At 38.2% G+C, this 21,814-nt stretch overlaps 3 protein-coding genes across 3 annotated transcripts; all 3 read left to right on the forward strand.

Annotated features, from left to right (window-relative positions):
- The first annotated feature begins 1,045 nt into the window (after positions 1 to 1,045).
- Positions 1,046 to 13,113, forward strand: LOC131782828 ((E3-independent) E2 ubiquitin-conjugating enzyme UBE2O). The gene is made up of 14 exons (XM_059099567.2): positions 1,046 to 1,259; positions 2,628 to 2,801; positions 3,826 to 3,923; positions 4,722 to 4,782; positions 5,507 to 5,647; positions 6,126 to 6,244; positions 6,758 to 7,653; positions 8,358 to 8,605; positions 8,708 to 8,806; positions 9,045 to 9,261; positions 9,413 to 9,576; positions 10,278 to 10,539; positions 10,807 to 11,008; positions 11,638 to 13,113. The coding sequence occupies exons 1-14, from the start codon at positions 1,071 to 1,073 to the stop codon at positions 12,155 to 12,157; spliced, it is 3,390 nt and encodes a 1,129-aa protein (XP_058955550.2). The 5' UTR covers positions 1,046 to 1,070; the 3' UTR covers positions 12,158 to 13,113.
- A 2,977-nt stretch (positions 13,114 to 16,090) lies between these two features.
- Positions 16,091 to 17,167, forward strand: LOC131783004 (adenosine receptor A2b-like). The gene has a single exon (XM_059099749.2). It carries the CDS (start codon positions 16,232 to 16,234, stop codon positions 17,165 to 17,167), a length of 936 nt encoding a protein of 311 aa, XP_058955732.2. The 5' UTR covers positions 16,091 to 16,231.
- A 1,982-nt stretch (positions 17,168 to 19,149) lies between these two features.
- Positions 19,150 to 21,092, forward strand: LOC131782893 (melanocortin receptor 5-like). The gene has a single exon (XM_059099636.2). It carries the CDS (start codon positions 19,175 to 19,177, stop codon positions 20,141 to 20,143), a length of 969 nt encoding a protein of 322 aa, XP_058955619.2. The 5' UTR covers positions 19,150 to 19,174; the 3' UTR covers positions 20,144 to 21,092.
- Positions 21,093 to 21,814: the final 722 nt, after the last annotated feature.

The following is a 21,814-nucleotide window of genomic DNA, read 5'->3' on the forward strand; positions in this document are numbered from 1 at the left end:
GTTCTAAGTTTTTTTTTTTTCTCAGTCAAATGGGATCATTGTTTTTATTACTTGAGTGATCAAAAGACAATGATATGAAAGACAAATAAATGTACTGTAGAGAAGTATCCCTAAAGCCAATTCCATTACCTTTCTAATAGGGATTTCTCTTTGTTTTCAATGCGCTGGGAAATGACGGCAGTCAATAAAAAAAAATTAGCTATCGTTCTTTATAATATAAATTTTTATTCAAGGCAAAGATTTCGGGCCTACTTACCATGAATTAGTTCCGCAGCATCCTCGTTAAACATGCATCGAGTCATTATTTACTTTACGATGTGTCTAAAGGCACGATATTTTTTGACGCTAAGTAAAATTTGTACGTGTTGTTTTTAGTTTCCATAGTATTTAACGGAAACGTGAGGAATTCAAGCACAATATTCTCAGTTTCATTATTTATTACAATCAAACAATGCGCAATGATTCATCATCTTTCTCGAACTCTTAATATTTTTGAAGAATATGAAATCGTACATTTTCTTCAGGGGTACTTAAACAGTACCCTTACTCTGTCCTATTTTTTTCTGGTTTATTTAGTCAATAAGCCCCTTCAAGCGGTTGGTAGGTCGTCTGATAATGTCCGTGACTGAGATGCCGTCCGAAAAATGAATATTTGGCTGAGAAGCGAAGCTTCAAGGGCAAATGTGAAATTTGGAGGTAAATATTCAAGTAAACGGGGGTTCTTGTGTGATAACTGTCCGATGATTTTGTACCACGTGACGTTAAATAGCCGATAGAGTCGCGCGAAATTTAATGAGAAGGTTATAACATGGAATATCTTTGTAAACTAAGGAAAAAAGTTCCTTATGCTATAATACAAATTATGTCATACAATACAATTGCCATTTACTGCCTCAATTTGTGGGAGACTTAAAAATAATTTTAGTTTGACTTGGGTTTTATTTGTAAATGTTCAGATTTCAATGCAACTACGGTGTAGCCACATTCACATCCAGTCCTATTCAGCCAATTTTCTTTGAAGCCTGGTTACCTATGCTAAGGCTTGGCCACTCGTCCACTTGCAAACTGACATGGCGGAAACAACCGGCATTTACGCGGAGGATATTGTCAAAAATTCTCAAGGAATTGTTGGGCTTGTTTTGGAAGATGCAGAAGAAACATCTGATGAATCGGACAGCGAAGAAGAGGCGCTCAAGAAGGGTCACATCGTAGTGTGTTGGTACCCTTCAGGGAACGAAGAAACCTTGTCGCTTACCAAGGTAATTTTTTATTTAATCTTTTAGTTCTTCACGTTTTAGTAGAACTTTTGCCGTACTTGAGTTATATTTCGCTATTTTTTTTTCAATCATTCTTACCTAATGAGACCGATTTTTAAACCTTTTGACGTAATCGCAATTGATACGGCTCCGGCCTTTAGGGAGATAATTTCTAAATTGTAAGTAAAGGCACTTTGTATTGCGATATTGTTTTGAAACGTGTTAAAGGATGAGCTAAAATATTAACAACTTCCTCGATTTACATTCAACAGAAAATTTAGAGTTTGCTCCCTTTTTTTCATGTGCTCCATACCTTTTGTGAGGATGTATTTGTTTAAAAAGTATTTCCGATTTGATAAGGTTATGCCTGGGTTTTTCCGCCTTGCTTGTCGAACACCTGAACAAATATAAGGTACTTCATTTCGATATTGCACACCACTCGTTTAATCGACTTTTTTAAATTAATTTTTGGAACAAAACATAAAAGGCAAACATTTTTCTTCACTGTGTACATTATAAAAAAAAAAGAAAGGTGAGGTAAAACACCCACACCTTTCCAAATCGTTACTCTCGTGCCTAATTTTTTAAAACATTAACCACTAAAATTCACTCATTGTAAGCTATGCAGATTTACATGTTTTCCGGTTTAATATATTTTTTTCAACTCTTGTTTTAAATGTTTACAGACTTGTCATTGTGTAAGGTCTTGTTTTTAACATTATTAAATGGTTAGGTCAATGAATAAGTGAAATGATCAGAATCTTGCTGACTTTGTTAAAAATCAGTCTGACACTTGTGGGTTCAGTTCCCAACTTCTTGTGTTTTGTTCTGTGAATTATTTTTGAGAACATGTAACAAAGTCAGTTCAGAGTCACCTCCTTATGCTGTTACTTAGTGATAGTGGAGGGGGGGGAGGGGGAGGGCAGGAACTGTTCACCCATTATAGTTTGGTACAGAGGGAGGGTCTGCACTGAGTTCAAACCTCATAACCTTTTATTACCGCATGCATGAACTACCATTAACTGAAAAGGTATCCTTTTTCATACCTCTCACCTAGAAAATGGTTGTGCTTTCAGATAGCAATTGCATCGCACTTCATTCTCAGAGCATTGTAAGGATCAAAAACCGAGAACTTTACTTTTTCAAGTGTTTATTTTGTTCACCTTAATGTGAGCCGTTGCTCTCTTTTGGATGTGTCAGTGGTAGTTCTCTTAGTTCTTTTTGTGTTTGAGGAAATTCCTGCCTTTCTGTTTACCTCTAGTCCAAAAAGGGAACATGTGGCTCTTTATGTGGGGCATCCTTGTATAGCTAATTGCCTTGAGTTGTTTATTGTCCATTATGGAGATCAATAAGCTTTGATATGTTTTTCAGGTCAAACTAGCAGACAGGTCTCTCCTTCCAGGTGATGTTGTTAAGTTTTCTGATGTGCAGAAAGGAACCCAGAAAGGATTTGTCTGCAATGTTGAAGTTGTTGCCAGTGTCAATGTTCTGGTGGCCAACCAGAATTTTCATAACGTGGACTGTAAAGAACTTTCTCCCTTACAGGTATTTGTAAAACACATGTATAGGTTGTGTCTTTTGCACAAGGAAATTGACTCACCCAATCAAAACTATCAAAGTTTCCAACACATAGATTGATAAGTGGAGTGCTCTATGTGGTCCCCACAGGTTGTCTCATGCTTATCTTCAGGGTTGTTGGACAACTCCCTTTTTCGTAATGATGGTTCTAGGAGCTAATAAATTTACCACACTTTTCTGGGTTAGCTCTGAAAGGTGTATCAGACCCTAGAGTGTCAGTTAGTGGTGATTCCCTTCATGGGATTCATCAACATGAAAACTAAGAAACAATTTGTCAAGCTAGAGAAAGATGTTTTTTTGTCTTGTCATGAACATGGGATAAAGAAAAAAATTTTGAGTCCCTACGAGGAATCAAACCTCAGACCTTCAGATTCAGCACTCTGATGCTTTACCACAGAGCCACAGAGACTCTATGGTGAGTGAGGTCTACTATGAAGTTTATTTGACTTGTAAGCGTCCTGCATACTACTAGGAGCATGGAACAAATAAAAAACTCTGAGTATTCACAAGGAATTGAATCTCGGACCATCAAGCTATTCTGTCATAAAACTAAAACCAAAGTAAGTTCAATAAGAGTGATGGAAAATGGAACGGGAAGCCATTCAGGACTTTAAGTAAAAAAAAACAAGTAAACACCCTGAAGAACAAGAAAACGTGGATGACAAGGTGGCAAGTGGTTTTCTTATTGTGTCTGATTGGTCAAGAGGCTTAAGTTTAGTTTAATAGAAAACAAGAAAATGTGGATGACAAGGTGGCAAGTGGTTTTCTTATTGTGTCTGATTGGTCAAGAGGCTTAAGCTTAGTTTAATATCCCAGACCTTTACAGGCCATTCTGATGCAAAATCAATGGATTTCTTCAGACATTCCATTGGAAGTTACTCTCAATTGTATATACAAATTAAAAGTAATGACTGCTCCATCAGGTACAAATTTTGAAATGTACTGTGATTACCTTTAGTGAATGCTAGATCTTACACTTTTTTCTATGTAGGAGTTTGTTCCTGGATTACCTGTGAGCCTGGGCCCTTGGCTTGGAATAGTCACTGAGGTTTATCGCAAGATTGTGCTAAGAATCAAGAATGGCTCCAGGTGCATTTGTGCTTGCTTTGAAGTATCTTATACCCTATTCACACCAGCAAAACATGTTTTGTTAAACTGGTTTTTACTGATTGAAAATCATAAACAGAGAACTGAAAAACTTAATTTTCCATAGGATTCAAGTACTTGCTAACTTGCATTTATAATGTGCTACATTTAAGTAAAAAATATTAGGTTCAGTAGTTTCTACAAAGAAAATAAAATTAAACTGTGTTTAACAAAACAACTTTAAAACATGTTTAAGCTTTGGTGGGAATGGGGTATTAGTTATATTGCTCTATGGAGGAGTTTTAAGGCAAATGAGGATCCTACATATTACCAGCATCTGTGTGCTTTGATAGTTTTTAGGACTAAGCATGACATTTTGTATAACACATGTTTGATACAGTGAAAATCCAGTTTAAAACATGTCACTTTTATAGCTGCTTCCATTTCAATTGTACAATGCATATGACAGATATTAGTCACTGTTTTATTTCTCAGGGTCCAGTACATCATGCCCTGGTTGTTTGTAGTGTGGATAATGTTATCCAGTGGATAAATGTCTATGGTTAGCACAGTATGTTTTGTTTACATTTATCCACTGGATAGAGATTTAACCATTGGATAGCCATATTCACCCTTTGATCGACTGGGCCCTGTACAGTTTACAATAGTGTAATACATCTGACTGTTGTATAGTTTTGGGAAGAAGAAGTCCACCAACTGCTTATTTTTTTTCTATAATACACCATTGATAGTGAGTAAACTATTCAATTTACAAATTCAAAAATTGTGTGCGAAATACAGATGCAGTTTGGAAGGAGAGCAGGCTTCAATGATTTATGACACAAGTGATCAACGTGATGAGGTAACTCAATTTCAGTGACCCTATGCAAACCATGATGGTGACAGTGGGATTGGGGCCAAACAAAAGATTGACAAGCTGACCAATTGCTCAGCACATTTGTGTTAAGATTTTGCACTTTTCCTAGCACTTCAGTCCAAAACAATCAAGTGAAATCTTTAAAATTTGTGTAAAGAAAATACAAATCCAGTTTTTAAACCCTTTTTTTCCATAGTGTTTCAGTCGTGACTACTTAAGGTCCTTATTATTTGTGTAATGAAATGAACTCATGAAGGATAATTTGGTTTGGTTTTTATTTCAAGTATGCTCTAATAATGATATTTAATTTATTATGTACCATTATGTTTTTTTACAGGGTGCAATTAAGCTCATTACATACATTTGATTAAATGCAGCAGGCTGAGACAAGTGTTGTAGAACTGCTTGTGCATAAATTTAATGGAAACAAAAGGAAATATAATTTAAACCAAATAAAAATCACTTACTGGTAGCCTAAGTTCATTTCAAACTACAACATCAATACCATGACTTAAAAAGACTTTTACACGCATAAATGATTTATTGTACCATCAATATTACTGTCAGTCATACAAATGGACTGGTAAAAGCAATGTTTGGAGCATGGAATATGACCTTTTGTACTGTCCTAAACATTGCACTTGTTCTTTGAAAGGTTCATTCTTCCCTTTCCCTGCTGATTACTTTGCATCTTGTTCCATGTTTTTAGGATTCCCCTTTCTATTCTGCATCATTTTATCCGGGCCAGAAGGTTGCTGGTCCTTCACGAGCATTTAAAGAAGCTAAATGGCTATCGGGAGTGAAGCCTGTCATTCACAATCAAGCCCAGATCAAAGGAACTGTGGAGGAGGTCAGCAGAACCAAAACTTTTTCCCGCTCTTTAAATTTGTCTTCTTCCGGCCCTGGTTGTTTGAAGGTTGGATAACGCTATCCACTGGATAAAACTCTATACGGTGGATAATGCTAGACGTTTTGTTATCACTAATCCACTGGATAACGTTATCAGACCTTTATACAACTGGGCCCTGGTGGAAAAATCAGAGCTTTGTATAATTTGAAAAAACGTTTGTAGTGTTGTTGTTAAACTTAGAAAACCATGAACACCTGAAATGTGTTGGGCATGTCTTTTCTGTTGTTGCCAATTACTTAAGGGATGAGGATGGTAAGTAAACCACAAAACAACAAACAAATTGGCATTATTTTTTACAATTGCATTAGACACTAAAACATTTCAGAAACATGTCTCGTGTTCATGGTTTTCTGCAATTAGACTTGTAGTCCAATTTAAGGGGTGTGATCTAATTTTATTTTATTTTTATCAACATCAGGCAAGTATTATTGCGTGTGATGTAGACTGGCAGATCTGTGGTGCCTGCCAAAATAATTCCCAAGAAGATGAATGTCTTAAACCACCTGATCCCACAGTAACACAGGAACAACTTCACAGGTTAGTGATCGTTCTGGGCCTAGTTGTTGAAAGGCCGATTGACACCAACCTAAGGTTAAATTTTAATTTGGGTTTCTTTATTCCTTGGTTCAAAAGCGGTTTTGGGGTAATTTTTCTTTTCCTCTTTGAGCATCCAATCATCAAATTGAAGACCAAGGGAATTATACTGAATTTTCTTTTTAAGCTTTCAGATCTGAAATCAGGGTCATCTTTACCCAGCTCTGTACTGCAATACACTGCAGTACTATATTCCTTCTAGTCTGGGTTTCTTTGTGTACGAGTTATCTGCTTTGTGATGTTAGGTAATTGACTCTGAGGGGAAATGAGTTGGTCTGAAATAAGTTAATCGCCAATTTTGAAACTAGTTTTGTCTCTTCTCCAAAGATACCATGTATATATGGTAAGGGAATTTACTGTTCCTTCCTTTTCTTTTCTCTTCTTTGGGATTGGCTGTGGACCAGACGTACCTACAGTCAATTTCGACTCTTATCTTGTCATAAATTTGTTTTTCAGGCTACTCGTTGCGAACCGTTTTCGACATGCAAGCGTTCAGATTGGGGACAAAGCATTCTATACATTGAAAGCTCGCGATCTAAGACTTGCCGCGAGTGGAGGGAACTTTTCATCCAAACAGGAAAGCTTTGATGACGAGAATACGGAGGGACTTGAGGTGCTCAGCGAGCGTGCGCCTACCAATCCGGTATCCGACAGTCAGATAGACGGGTGTAGTGTACATAAGCAAGAGACCTCTAATAGTGGAAAAGTAGAATTAGGTGATTCTCAGGAGAGTACAACAACAGGTGCCAGTGCGAGTTTGAGCTCTGGAGGGAGTTCAGGGAGTTTCTATTCAGCTGAAAGTGAATCCAAAAACTCTAGTTCATCGACGTCGGTAACTTCTTTATGCGACTCCAATCTTCCTGCGTCCACAGAAACATCCTCAATTACGAAAGACCCCTCTGCCTGTCAGGCTTCGGAAACAGGATTAGCTCAGAGTGGAGCTAATCAGGTGGATACACATGACGAGCAGCCTCATACCACCGGCTCTGATTCCGCAGAAGCAGATGCAGATGCAGATGAAGATTCGGACGGTCTTGAAGTTGTTATACCAAAAGTAAAAGGCGCAAATATTGCGGGTGCTCTTAAACATGACTCTGGTCTGTCCCATGGGGTACGCTACCCGACTAAGCGAAGGAAGAAGCGTCTAAGAAGGAAGCGAAAAGTAGCTCCACCCTTGCAAGTGAAGGTCGGTGACAAGGTGTGTGTGGAAGTGTCAAATACTTGTACCACAGTGGATGTTATCTGGCAGGATGGCTCCAAACAGGAAAAGGTGTTATCCACGGATTTGATACCAGTGTTTCACTTAGACGAGTTGGAGTTCTTTCCAGGAGATTATGTGTCTGATAAAAGGGGTCAGTTACGTATTAAATCTAATACGTGCCTTTTCTTGAAGGAATTCGAAGATTCAGTTCGGAATTACTTAAATCCCTTTAACTATATGTACTTTAGGTTAGTTTACAGCTGTACTTTCGACACTCAATCGAAAACTGCTCTGATGTAATGATCAGTTTTAATCCTTTGCTAGCCCTTGCGGTGAAAGGCCCACTCAAATGCACGCAACATTTCAACATTGTTGTACCGTGCTGCGAGATGTTGTGAAAGTGCTCAGTGGCCAAACGCGCGCAACATCTTGCAACATTAAAAAATGTTGCAACAAAAATTTGACTATTTTCAGATTTTATTTAACACCATCCAACATCTTGAAACATGTTGCAGCATGTTGCTATAGGGTGGCCTAACGTGTGGAACGCGTTGCGTGCAAAAACGTTTCAAGATGTTGCGTGCGTTTGGTCGGGCCTTAAAGGATCCCAAACTTACCATCTCGGCCACCATGAAAAGAGAGAATTATTAAATTCTAGAGCCTTAAAACGTTACTTAGTTTTTTGGCATGTGTGGCTCTTTCTTTAAGATCTTCGCTGATTCATTCAGTCGTGCGCGAATATTGTGTTTGCTTTTCTTTTCTAAATAGAGGTTATGTTAGGTTCTTATTTTTGAAAGGTAAGGAAACCCCACATTTGGAAGTAATTACCATTTTGCGACAATGTTATCTACACAGAGAATGCAGATTCGTCAAAGTATGGTGTGGTACTCACTGCTGACCATCAGTCACGCTTGTGTTACATCAAGTGGTTCTCGCGAGATGGTGAAGAACTGAGTGTGGAACGTGACGTGAGCGTGTACGACATCACGGAGCATACGGATTTCGTGTTCAGCGTAGGAGATGTTGTGGTGCGCATGGCAAGGGATGACTATGATAACGAGGGCGATCAGAATTCTGACACAACAACTTCATGTATAGGTCAGGTAGGGTGACTTTAAGCAAGTTCTTTGGAAGTCAGGTAACAGTTTGTTAATTTACAGATCAGCCCCTTTATCTCAGTTTCTTTATATTTCCCTTATCTTCAGGTCACACGAGTGGACGACGAAGGCAGTGTGTCCATCCGATGGGTGGACAGCACGGTCTCCAAAGTTAAACCTCAGGAGCTGTACAAATTTGATACCGAGGTAATGTCAGTTGTTCAGGGTACTTTGTGAAAGTGTGACAGTTTAACTGAGTATATCGTTCTGATGTCCATGTTTTCCATGCTTTGCTGCTCCACGCATTCTGCCACCGGGCTAAGTGGAGCTTCTGTACTGTTCGCGCCTAGCGTGATTTAACCCAGGTGGAGTGTTAAAGCAGGATTTCCAAGCGTTTTGAAGCGTTACTGACATCTATTAATTAAATGATTGACCGACGTTTTAGGACGATGGACAGCTGTCATCAGATGGTTCCACCATGGCATCAGATGATGAATGGGAGACCACGAGTGGGGAAAGTACTGAAGAAGATGGGCCTATTGACATCATGGATCACGTGCCCAGGCACGGCTCCTCAGCTGGTGAGGAGGAGAATGTCGACAGAGAGGTCCTACAGGAGGCGAACAACAGGATCAACGAAATTGTGTCAAATACAAATCCTGGTAAAGTATTTTTGAGCGTTTGGTAATGCACTTTGAAACATTTTAAAATGTTTGATTTTGACAGGCGCCTATGTAAACGTCTCTGATTAATTTCCATATTCATGCCATTAGACATTAATTTTAACAAATGATAATTTTTTTCACTTCACAGCTTTTATGACTTTCGAAAATGTTCCTGAAGAGCACATCTACTTTCATACCACATTCCAGGCGCAAAATCCTGGTCGCTTCTTGTCGTGTCTGCGAAAAGAGATGGCTCTTCTTATGTTTTCACTTCCAGCCGGAATCATAGTCAGAGGATACGAGAATCGTGTGGTGAGTGTCCTTTTATCAGTGTTATAGAGAGGGGAGACAGACAGAGAGAGAGAGAGAGCAGAAAAAACGAAAAAATTCCTATGCATCTCTTTGATGCTGGTACATATTCACGGCATGAAAACAGTGAGTGGGTCATTAAACTAGACGACTTTTGACGCGGTGTTACTACAGTGAAGTCATTTGGCACGAAGCGATCGGCTTTTTCTATAAAAAGTGGTCTTATATTGCGTCAAACGATGAGTGAAGGGTTCGAGGGTAACCAAAAAATCTGCAACATGCAGTTCTACCTGGCAATTAGCTGACACAATAAATTTTGGGTTGAAATCGCCTTTTGCATCAAGTCATCAGCAAATATTGACTATTTCGTTTAATATCATTACGGTTGTTCCTGTCTCTCTGGGAATCCTCTACTTTAAGCCAATCTCACTTGTTACCAAAAATGCATTTATTTTCTCTTATATACCTCATTATTTTAGTCTTTTCACATTTGAAGCTACGTTAGGTTTTTATGACCATATCGAGTTGGTCGTATTGTATTATGCCTAAGAAATGATTTGAAGTGATCTGTTAATTGTCCGAACTTTCAGCCTTCATCGTCAGGTTCATGATACTCGTGAATATAGGTACTCTTTTACTGCAGTTCTGCGTTGAAATGACCTTTATCAAGAATTCTTAATAAGCCCCTTTTATTTTTGCACCAGGATATTCTAAGGGTCATGATCACTGGGCCTGTGGGAACCCCATACGAACATGGACTGTTTGTTTTTGATGTCCGGCTGCCGCCAGATTACCCTGCCTCTCCCCCTGTGTTCTACTACCTGTCCCAGTGCTCCGGTCGTTTAAATCCAAATCTTTACGAGGACGGCAAGGTTTGTGTGAGTCTACTGGGAACCTGGGCCGGGCGTGGAAGCGAGGTTTGGACGTCAAAGTCGAACGTGCTTCAAGTTTTAGTATCAATACAAGGTAATGCATTGCAATTTTTTGATGGTGAGTGTTCCTCATGCTTCATTCTTGTCGACATTTCTATCACAACCAAAAATTGGCAATTGTTGCCAAACAACTGGTAGAAAAATCTTAAATTTTGCGAAGAGGGGTGAATTGCAAAGGATTAGAATTACGCTCAGGAGGAGTAGGTAGACATTTTTAAGGACAAAATCGATTTTAATTGTATTCTGTACAGTTTTTTTTTACGATCAAGCCTTATTTTAATGCTAGTTTACTTCCCTCCAGGACTAATTTTATGCAGTGAACCATATTACAACGAAGCTGGGTATGAAAAACAGAGAGGAACCGCGCAGGGATTGGAGAATAGTCGCCTGTACAATGAAATGGTTTTACTGAAACTGGTCCAGTCGATGGAGAAACTTGTCACAAAACCTCCAAGCGGCTTGGAAAAAGAAATATTACAGCACTTCGCGCATCATGGAGCAAGGTGAGATATCATCAGTTGGTCAGTTAGCAAGTTGGTCAGTCAGGCATGCAGATTAAGAGACCGATGTTAATAACTCATCCGTCGGTAGTTGTTTAATTAGCTCTTAGTTGATTTACATAGACATACTTGTGCGTCCGTCTATTGGTCAGAGACAGAGACGGATTGACAGACTAACAGATGGACAGACATGCAGGCAAAGGTCGAGGCGGCTGATACACACAGTATGTGTACCGAAACTAGCTGTTTTGCTATAGATTAATTCTTGAAGTTGTCGTGGTAAAAGTAAAACCTCTAGCAGAGATAGCGTGGACTCTCGGAGTAAAATTCGAGTTAAATCAGGCCATGGTCTTCATTATCCACTTACAGTCCTAACCGCAGGAGCAAAGTTGTCGGTAAGGTTGGTGACCTAAGTATTGTCTTTCGAACCTCGACTTATTCAGCTGGTTTTTGAATACTTTGACTCAAAGTTCAAGCCGGACAACACTTTTTGTTGGGGAAATTACTACTCGAAAGAGGGCATAGTTCGTCTTAGACATGAGATGTTGATAGCTTTGTACCTTGACTGCAACAAGATATTTCCGTAAAAATTTTTAGCCATAATCATGATCATTTCTGTTACCTCTTCACAGAATGATACGAAAATTCAAGCGGTGGATTGATCTTTTCCACGAGCAGGAGACAACGCTGTCCGAATGCGAAAATGGCGACCCTAAGGATTATGGTGCGGCTGGTGAACTGAGACATATAGAAGAAACCGTCCATGACGTCATCGTCGCAGAAGCAACGCGAACTAAGTCTGTACCGGGATGCGATAACGAACAGATGTTGAACGGTCATTCTTCAGCGGGAGAACTAGAACCAAACGAGGGAAAAGGACAAAATGAACTTGTAAAGAACTGCGTCGCTGAAAATGACGTTACGAAAGAAGCCAACGACCCCGAGGGTAAAGGGGCGAGTTGTCTAGATCCATCCCCCGAAGGCAAAACCTCGAAAACCGAGAACGACGGCGTATGTCAAGGTGCGACCTCGTGGGAAAAGATCGGCCCCGATTATCCCTTGTTTCCACTCTCTCGCGGATTTTGTCTGAGTCTCCGTAGAGCGTTGGAAAGTTTCCAGAAGGCTTTGGACAAGGCAGTACTGAAGCCATAATAACAAGGACTAATCAGTGACGCTGTAAATTATAAAGCAAAAAAGATATATTGTTATCGAAAAAGGGTTTTAAAAGTTATTTATATTTTTGAATGCACAATGCAAGATTTATGAATTCTGGAAAGCTGCTATGCAGTGGTATATTCGTTATTTTGAGTCCTTGAAAACCTCAAGAAAGTAAATTGAACAAATAAATTGAAAAATGTCGTATTTTCCTCAAAGTGACGACCTGCATTCTTTATGAGAAGTGCTATGTATCACAGTTAAATTTTGTCTCCATAGCCTTTACTTTTGTTTGCAAATCTGCTCTGACCTTTTCTCTTCAGTTGTCTTACACTTCTTGGAATTACTATAAACCAAAGTGTTAATGTGAGACAATCGTAGCTGATTTTGAACAGGTGAAAAATGAATTCATGTTTCAAAAGTTTATTGATTGACGCAGAGTCTTAATTACTAAACAACAAAGGTAGAGCTAAGATTACTAAATAAGAGTGCTTTTCGGTCAAATGTTATAAAACAGAGACTAAAGTAATCTCAACGGCAAATCTGAACAGAGAAAAACAGTATAAAAGGTCAATGAGAAGCCAAAGTAAGAACATTTAAGCTTCCTTAAACGATTGGGTAGGCGAAGAGTAAGTTGCTACTGGTTTTATTCTTTTAACTAATTATTGCGAGGGTGGAGCAATATTTCTTGAATCAAAGATAATGCTGTTACTGTCAGAATGAGATCGATAGAACCGTAATTTTTTTTATTTGCCTGTGTCGGCTATTTGCATACGCAAGCAGTGGACAGATGCTGAATGAACTGCTGTCGGTTCTAAGCCGTTGACATGGCCAGTTCTTGAGTTATTTATACTGGAGATGTTCCCACGTGCGTGAATAAGGTCGCTGGAATATCACACCAGTTCCATTATTATTTAAAATTATTATGAATAAAGGTGGAGAATTGAACCTTATTTCTGTGCTGTATGCGATTGACAGTCTTCGACATCTGCGGTACAATAACCTTGAACAGTGACCCCGTCCTCTTGAAGGAAAAACGCCATGCGCAGGATTGATATAATCACTGAGGACACCACTACTGGTGCAAAGTCTCGATAAATTAATTCCCTTCATATTGATTATGATTGGTCATCAGAGTTTCGTTCTCTATCAAGATAATATTTCGAGCTCAGCCAGGATGTATCCCCCCTCTACTTCCATATTAAGTTTCCTTTTTAACATCTCATGGCCGGCAATCTCTAGAAAAGATTAACGCTAATAACAAGTCTGGTGCCAAAGAGAAGCCGACGGAGAGTTTGACGGTTTTTTCGTCTTTTCCACAGTTCATGTCACCGATATGAACCCTGGGTTAATTCCTTAACACTTCAAAAAGAGAAAAACAAATTAACGCCTACCCCTAACCATAACCAAGACGAGAATCATACTATCGTTTCGGAGTATTGAACATTTCAACTTGTGCGTTTCATACAAGCAAACCTTGATTTTAGAGTTGTGTGTACGTGCCTTACTTTATCAATGTGTTCCGCATTTTCTTCTTAAAATGACGCTCCAGAAATGATCTAAAGATCTTCATTTTCCGGCGAAGATGCTTTGTGCCCACGTCGCTCAGGGTGCAACCGCACGCCATGATGGTTACACCACATAACTATATTGCAGCTGACCGAGGGAAACGATGCAGAATAAAAACAACATGGCGACGTTCTTCCAAGGATACAACCTGGGAAAGAGGACTATTACATTAACTAAACTTACCCTTGTGGCGTGGAAATTTGGTACTGTTTGGGCTGCTTAAAGAGTCTTTATTGTGGATTGCAAAGGTGAGAACAAGGCAATTATGATACTGAGATTTCCATCGGGAAACCGAATAAAATTTGTTTTGTATCAATGCAATTAAAAGTAACTGTAAATAAACGTTTTGTTTTAAGTTAATCACCACTTCATAAATCAGCATAATTCTCAAAAGTACTCTACGACAAATTTAAAAGCTGTCGAACGTGGACATTTGTGGCTGTAGCTAGCTGTTGATACTGCGCCTTGAGAAACCCCATCGAAGGCAGTGTCACGTTGTACGAAATACATTGTCGTGACGCAGGGATGGGGAAACTAACTATCGAGGTACCGGTGATCACGTTAACGTGAGGTGCCAAGACTCTAAATTTTTATTCTTCTTCACTGCTGCAACTTTACTTTGTGTAAAGGTGGATTACAATAATTATGAATTAGATTTTTTTCGCTAGATCTCTGACAACATAATGGATAATATGTATAATTATACATTCGACTAATTATCTATTTTCTGGTTGGCCGAAAACGTATACAGTGAATTTTCTAAATCAGCGCCTGGGACGTCATCTAGTTGTAGATGAAACAATAATCATGGCAAGGTCACTCAAGGTCAGGGGTAATCTTGTTATGTGTGACTGCGGTGCATGATTTCTAAGGGTAATCATGTCAAGTTCGCACGCTTTGTGTTGCTTGCCGTCAGTGAAGAAGCAAAAACATGACTTTCAGGTCTACTTCGTTGACCTAACGAAACATCGAAAAAATAGTTGAATTTCGATTTTTACAATTGTAATGTTTTCTTCTGTTAAGCTTATTTACTGCTATTTACTTTCTCAACCAGCTTTTATTCACATATTGAAAAATGAATGCTTAGACTTTTTTCGTCAATTGAAGTATGTGCTGATGATTTTTATGTTTTTACACGTTTAGAAATAAATTATCCATTCCACTTACCGCTATCATGACCATTTTTTTTCTCGTGAAGGGTTACCAGCCTTAGCCTTCAGCTTCGGCTGATTACCCCCACCTTGACTTTGATTATTCTGGATATCATGAAAACTTCATCCAATAATTTTTTAATATTAGTTTAAGGCTCTAGTAGTAAAGACCTACAGGGCTAGTGTTTCGTCTTTGTTGGTGAAACAAAGTCGTCAGAAAGGGAGAGGAAAAGAAAAACAATTCTGGTCCATATAATAAACCTTTAGAATAAAAGTAGGAAAACTTTGCTTAAGGGAAAGGAAACTTACACATTTCAGATAAATTTTTTTGAAGCGAAAAAGTTCCTTTTTGAACAGTGTAATTATTCAAGATAATTTGGTGATGGATATTTCTTAATGGCTTTTATTTAAACAATAAGTTTTTTTTATGATTAACTGCAGTGACAGGTTATTTCTACTGACATTAAGATTTTCAGGTGTAACATTTCCCATAGCATATATATATTTTTTAATAATTATATCTTCTTCATTTTCTCTTTAAATCAACTTCTGGATTTTTTTCATCAAGTTCGGCTTCTAAGCCCAGGGCTCCACTCAGAACCTCATTTGAGAGGTGGGATCCCTGTTAAAATATCCTTATGACGCACGAGGCTGGAAAACCTACTTTGTGTTATTGCTTTGAGACCAATGGATCAAACAGGAATATTCTTACATAATATTTTCAACTTTTTCTTCATTTATTCCCTTATCCCCGCTATGATTGAGAGCAGCTCTTACAGTGTCTCTGCCTTTCTTGTTCTCAATTTCCGTTGCTAGAAGTGCTCTAACTGCGCAATATATATTGTATTTCCATTTGTTTTGGAGCCTGCTGACGGAGATATGACAGGAGCCCATTAATGGACTCTTGGTTATAATGAAAGTTACGGACAGGAGTGACTGTTTGTATGATTTAATGAATTTCTTAAAAGGTTTTTATTTGCCACTTCAGTGCGTACCAAACTCCTGAATTCACCCTGAGCAGGAAGGTTGAATAATTCAATTTTGTGTTTGCCGTGTCTGTCGAAAATTTCCACATTTCGAGAAGCAAAACTAGTTATCTAAGAAACACATGCCCTCGCTAATGAACAAATATTTTCGCCACTGGCATACTGTGTTTCCTTTTTTAATTAAAATTCTGAAGACCAATGCATAATTAAGCATAAGTATTGCGTATAGATAAAACGATTGTCGACTTTTTGCCGTTTATTAACGAGAAATTCGTTGGGGATCGTTTTTACACCTCTGCATCCTGAAAGAATCTGTTTGACTTCATCGCATTTTGAAAAAGAGGCATTGAGTCCCACTGTCTATCATGTCACCTTGTCAACTTTTGCTGCAAATGTCCGATGTTGACGATCTTCGTTCGACCAGCATTATATGTTGTGTGTTAAGCAGTATCCTCTCTTGTACCACCATTGTGTTGAACATTATAACCATCTACGCGATTAGAAAAACTTCCTTGTTATCCAATACTTTAAAGACATTTCTTCTGAGTCTTGCTGTGTCTGATGTTGGTGTAGGTTTGGTTGTCCAGCCGTTTTTCACTTCAATTTTGGTCAGAGTTTTACAGCATAGCATCCCAGATTGTCCTACTTACAGGGCATTCGATGTCATATCGCACGTTTTTTCCGGTGCCTCGTTTTTTGGTGTCATAGCCTTAAGCGTAGACAGGTTCTTAGCTATTCATATTCATCTCAGATACCAGGAACTTGTGACTCACAGGCGTGTTATTGCCGTGGTCATGTCGACGTGGCTGCTTAGTTTCTTCATTGCTTTTTCGATCTTGTGGGTCCCTAATACTATCCGTTTTATTTCTGTAAGCTTTGTCGGAATTGGTTGTATTCTACTGACAAAAATTGCGTACTCTAGGATTTATTTCACTCTAAGACGCCACAAGAATCAGATACAGTCCTTGCAAGTACAGGAACCGCATGAAGAACAAATTCAACGGGTTGGTGAAATGACATATTTGACAAGCCTTATCAGGACTGTGGTTGGTGTCTATTACGTGTACCTTGTATTTTTGATTTGCTATTTGCCGTTTGTTGCTTATGTAGTTGGTATTGCTATTTGTGGACCGACTATCGCTCTTAAGAGACTTAATCTCTTCTCATCGATTTTTGTATTTCTTAATTCATCTCTGAACCCTGTTATTTACTGCTGGAAGATGAGACACGTTCGAAACGCTATCATAGACATACTGCGGAACATTACAACATCAAGCCGCGCATCAGTGGCGCGTTCATAGTTTTTTCCTGCGGATAAAATGACTGGGACAGTTCAAAAGTAAACAGCGTGAGATGAATTTTCTTCTCAGTAAAATTCAACCGAATAATATTTACTTTGATGAAAATTGTAACCATGGTAGACAATCGTTTTAAAATGCCGTATTTACCCAACAATTAACTCTTGCCATCTGTTTAAATCCCTAATTAGAAAATGTTAAACTACCTTATGTGTGTTACACCATGTATCCGCTAAAACAGTGCTGATCACTGTCCCGTGTGCTCAAACAGATACCTTTTGAAGTTCCGAACTGTTAAACTGACGTCTTCAGTAAATTGTTGCTACAAGATCTCGTAGTTCCATTTCATGTTAGCCTTCTGCACTTACTCTGTAGGTTTTCTACACACTTTTCTTGAAAGATGAGCTATGTTTTTGTCGACATTATAGGGCAATAAAAAAAGTAAACTAGACCAGACACAGAACAATGTTCGTCACACTCATTGTAGTTTTGCTTTTAAAACTTAGGAAATTTGAACAGTGAATTCTTAAGACAAGAATTTAAGAGTTAACTAAATTAATTTTCCACTGTAAGTGTCCATAATCGCGTGAGTAGATATGACGGTGGAACATTTTACTTACAAGTTGGATACAGACAGACAGACAGCAGTTGTGTTACTGATGTCCGAAAGTTAAACAATCTAAATCGCGTCGGTTTTATCATTGTTCTTCCACAATTTCTTGGAACTATCCTCGTAACTTTTAATATCTGATAAGTAGCTTCCCCTTTTTATATCCTGAAAATTTTTAACAATTTTGACGGCTTTGTAGCAAAAGTGGCTCTTTGAAAAGCATGTTTCAGTTCAAGACAACTGTTGCTCGTGATCTTCACTAATGGACGCAATCTTAAATCCTCTTCAATAACATTTATGACAACCTTTCATTCAAATTGTTAATAAGACAGATAAAGGCCAATGTTCAATTAAACTATTTTCTTGTTTATCTGTTGAAAACAAATACTTTAAATTGTTCATGCACCCCAGGTGAATTCTTTGAGTTTACTCGGCAGTCGATAATTCTGTTAGTGACACTTAGCGGGGTTTTTTTGTGGCTACTGCCTCCTACAGGAGACGAAGATGTTGAGATGAGTGAGTGAGTGAGTGTAACAATAGAATTCTGATCTTGATCCAAGTTTGATCCGGTGTTTCTCAGTGCTATTTATTGTTTATTTACGAGTACCTTAGTAGTTCGACATTCGCACTTGATACACAATTGAGTTCTGCCCTTTTGTGATTTCTGGCTTATAGCCACCAAAGCATTGTTTTCAGTTCTTGCCGTGACACTACGGAAGACAGCAGAAGACAATGAACATCTCACAATCATTTCAGGATTGTGGCGATTAAAAATAAAAGTTTCCCTAGCAGAAATATCCTTATAGGTGTGATCGGCGCATCATGAAACTCGGAGAAAATTTTTTTTCATTTTAAGAGAGAGTAGTTTACTGTTTAAATCAGTGAAATTGGTGAATTTCCTTTACAGATAATCGAAATGCAGGAGTTTCTGGTTAAGTTGCCAAATATTTGTGTCTGTAATTCAATAATGCGATGCGAAACTTTTAGATGAGAGCTAATTAAAAGAATATTTCTATGTTTTGGTTTTTTCCGAAGTTGACACAGATGTTAAACTGATAGTATCATAGGCTACTTTTGATATTTTAAATTTGGGCTCAACAGTGAGGCTTTAAAGACACATTTAAATGTGGTGCTGGATATGGTTATATCAGTTATATGTATCGTTATATGGTTATATCAGTTATTTTTTAAGGAAGACTTGGAGTAAGAGAAATCTGATAAATCGAAACTGAATTGTATTGGCACAACACAAACTTTTCATCACCAACTCACGTCAAGAATCTTTCATTTTAATGCAAATACGAAAATTTGTGATATGTATCATATTTAATGTTTGGACAAGTGCATTTCTGTTTTTCACCTGCCTGTCCACAACGACAAGGATTATCCTTGCTCAGTCAATGCTGACTCCACAAGATCACATCATGAATGACTCAAATTGCGAAGTTTGGATGTATTCTTTCGTTGAGACCACAGAAGCCAAAGTTCTTCGTTTCACTTACATCTTAAATTGTACCTTGAATATTTTCTTGTCCCTTAGCGCGATTTTGCTGAATACTGTGACGATGTACGCGATGCAAAAAACGTCCTCGTTGCCAAAGAATTTGAAGACACTGCTGTTGAGCCTGGCTGTTTCTGATGTTGGTGTTGGCTTGCTTGTTCAGCCATTTTACTCGTCACTGCTGATCAAGTGCTTGCAAAGAAACATTCCCAGCTGTAACACGTTTAACGTGTTTGGAATAATTTGTGGCTTGTTTTCTGTAGCTTCATTCTTAGGTATCGTGGCTGTAAGTGTGGATAGATTCTTGGCTATTCATCTTCATCTCAGATACCAGGAACTTGTGACTCACAAGCGCGTTGTCGTTGTAGTGATCTCAATATGGCTGCTTAGCGCATCTGGCTCTTCGATGCATCTTTGGGTCTCATCCTTAGTTCATTCGTTATGTTACATAGTAATTGTTATTTTGTCTGTTCTTATCACGGCATTGGTTTATATCAGAATTTATCTAACTGTTCGACTCCATAAGAAGAAAATGCAGGCTCTAAAAGGACAGCTAAAACAAGAAAACAGAAGCGAAATGGAAAATGTTGCTTCCGTTGTTAAATCTGTGGTCGGTATATTCTACGTGTATCTCGTATTTCTAGCTTGCTATTTGCCTATTATTGTTCATTTAGCCATCGCCGAGATGACCACAACCACGAGTAACGCTATGAAGAGATTTTATTTTTACTCATATACTGTCGTATTTCTGAATTCATCTCTGAACCCAATAGTTTACTGCTTAAAGATGAGACACGTTAGATGTGCTGTCAAGGACATACTGCAGAAGATGTTTTGGTACAGAAACCGCGTATTACACTTATCTTAGAACCAGTTAATCAGTTTCTAAAGTTTTAATAATAGAAAAAAATTTGATTATCAAGGGCCACTTGAAATCTGCGCTGTACGGACTGCTTTTAAGTGGAATCTGGAATTTCAACCAAAGTTTCAGTGATTGAAGTGAAGTTTTGATGTGCCTGTTAATAAACTGTGTGTGAAACCAATCATATGCAAAGCTAAGAAATTTTATTCACTAATTCTCGCTTTCTCGCGCTTCTTGCGGTTTTCTTGTTTCTGAAAGTTTTCATCATTCTGTTCGGTCGTTGTGATTACCTAGTTTTGATATGACACAACTTAATCGTATATAATGCAATCTTTCTCTGACTGTTAAAGTATAACGGAAGTAGTATGATCTAGTTTTACTCCTGATATCTTGAAGGAAATACCAGTTTGATGTCAATAACTTTTTCATTTTTAACTCGTGAATTGCGCGCATGCGCAAGAGCGAGTTATAGATACGATGTGGGGAATGGCATTCGCTCGCTCGCTCGCTCGCTCGATTGGTCGATTCCTGTAAACTTTATATAGATTTTAGGCTTTTGAGTGCATTTTATAGTTTTTGGCGAGTAATAAACAGACGAAATGGCGACCTTTGTTGCTAAGAATAGTGGTGGGGTGAAAAAGAAGCCAACGATAATCTTAAAAGAGTTTTTTTTTTTCCGTTTTAGTTTCAACAAGCGGCGCCAGCGACTGGCAGGCATGCAAGGATTCACACTGAAATAACAGAACAACCTCCGTTTTTCATAAAATTGTAATTTACAATCCTTGAACTTGAAAACAATCCGAAGATTCATTGAAAATATCACTTACTGCGAAGCGCTCGGAGTTTACAGATGTTCAAAAGCTTTTTCTGTTATAGCGTGAGATTGAGGACAAAATTGATCATTACGTTTCGTCGCGTGTGTTTTTCCTGTGTGAAGCAACAAAAGATGCCGGCGACTGACGAAATAACAAGTTAACACGAAACTGATAAATAGGCCTGAAATTAAATTCTATCTTGTTATTGATTATACGTTGCCTAGCACGTGACTTAAATCTACCCAGGCGGAGATCCAAAATGACGGTGGCAGGCTTGGCTTAGTTATATCACTCAAAACTCGTTCCCGTTTGTCTCATTTGATAAAGAGGGAATCGTTAATGTTTTCATTAAGAGAGTATTGCCTTGATTTTCTAATATTTACAACGAAAGACAGTAAATTTCACTTTTCACCCACATTTACTTCCAACCTTTTCTTTTGAACCAGAAACAAAAATGATAGACGTTTAAAACACATGACATCATCCACCTTGTCAAATGATAGCATGATCATTTCAATTGTAATGCCTTCTTATCCCAACGTTACTTTGTTTCTTTGCTACATTAGCGAACACTGAACTACTGCTCGTACTCTAGATATGACAATCAACCACAAAATTCCCTAAACCAGATAACATTAAACATAATCTAAAAAATCATGTGTCAATTCACGAGTTTGCTCACAGAGCACTTTGATCACTTAACAATTGGTTTATACGTTAGACAAATTTACTAGCTATGTTATAATTTACATTAGACAATAAGCAGCCTTATCGGTTATTCTTTTTATTCTTTGTTATCGAATGAGTGAACGAGTTGTAATTGTTTTACTGTGAATATTTCTTGACTTTTCGTTGTCTTGGC

This window comes from Pocillopora verrucosa, chromosome 8 (assembly GCF_036669915.1).
Source record: "Pocillopora verrucosa isolate sample1 chromosome 8, ASM3666991v2, whole genome shotgun sequence".
Taxonomy (NCBI): Eukaryota; Metazoa; Cnidaria; class Anthozoa; order Scleractinia; family Pocilloporidae; genus Pocillopora; species Pocillopora verrucosa.

Excerpts from the sequence above, each read along its gene's own strand:
- LOC131782893 (XM_059099636.2), top strand. The coding sequence starts at position 19,175 with ATGCTGACTCCACAAGATCACATCATGAATGACTCAAATTGCGAAGTT.
- LOC131782828 (XM_059099567.2), top strand. The coding sequence starts at position 1,071 with ATGGCGGAAACAACCGGCATTTACGCGGAGGATATTGTCAAAAATTCT. Across the intron at positions 10,540-10,806 it reads AGTTTTAGTATCAATACAAG|GACTAATTTTATGCAGTGAA; the intron begins GTAATGCATTGC and ends ACTTCCCTCCAG. Across the intron at positions 11,009-11,637 it reads TTCGCGCATCATGGAGCAAG|AATGATACGAAAATTCAAGC; the intron begins GTGAGATATCAT and ends ACCTCTTCACAG.
- LOC131783004 (XM_059099749.2), top strand. The coding sequence starts at position 16,232 with ATGTCACCTTGTCAACTTTTGCTGCAAATGTCCGATGTTGACGATCTT.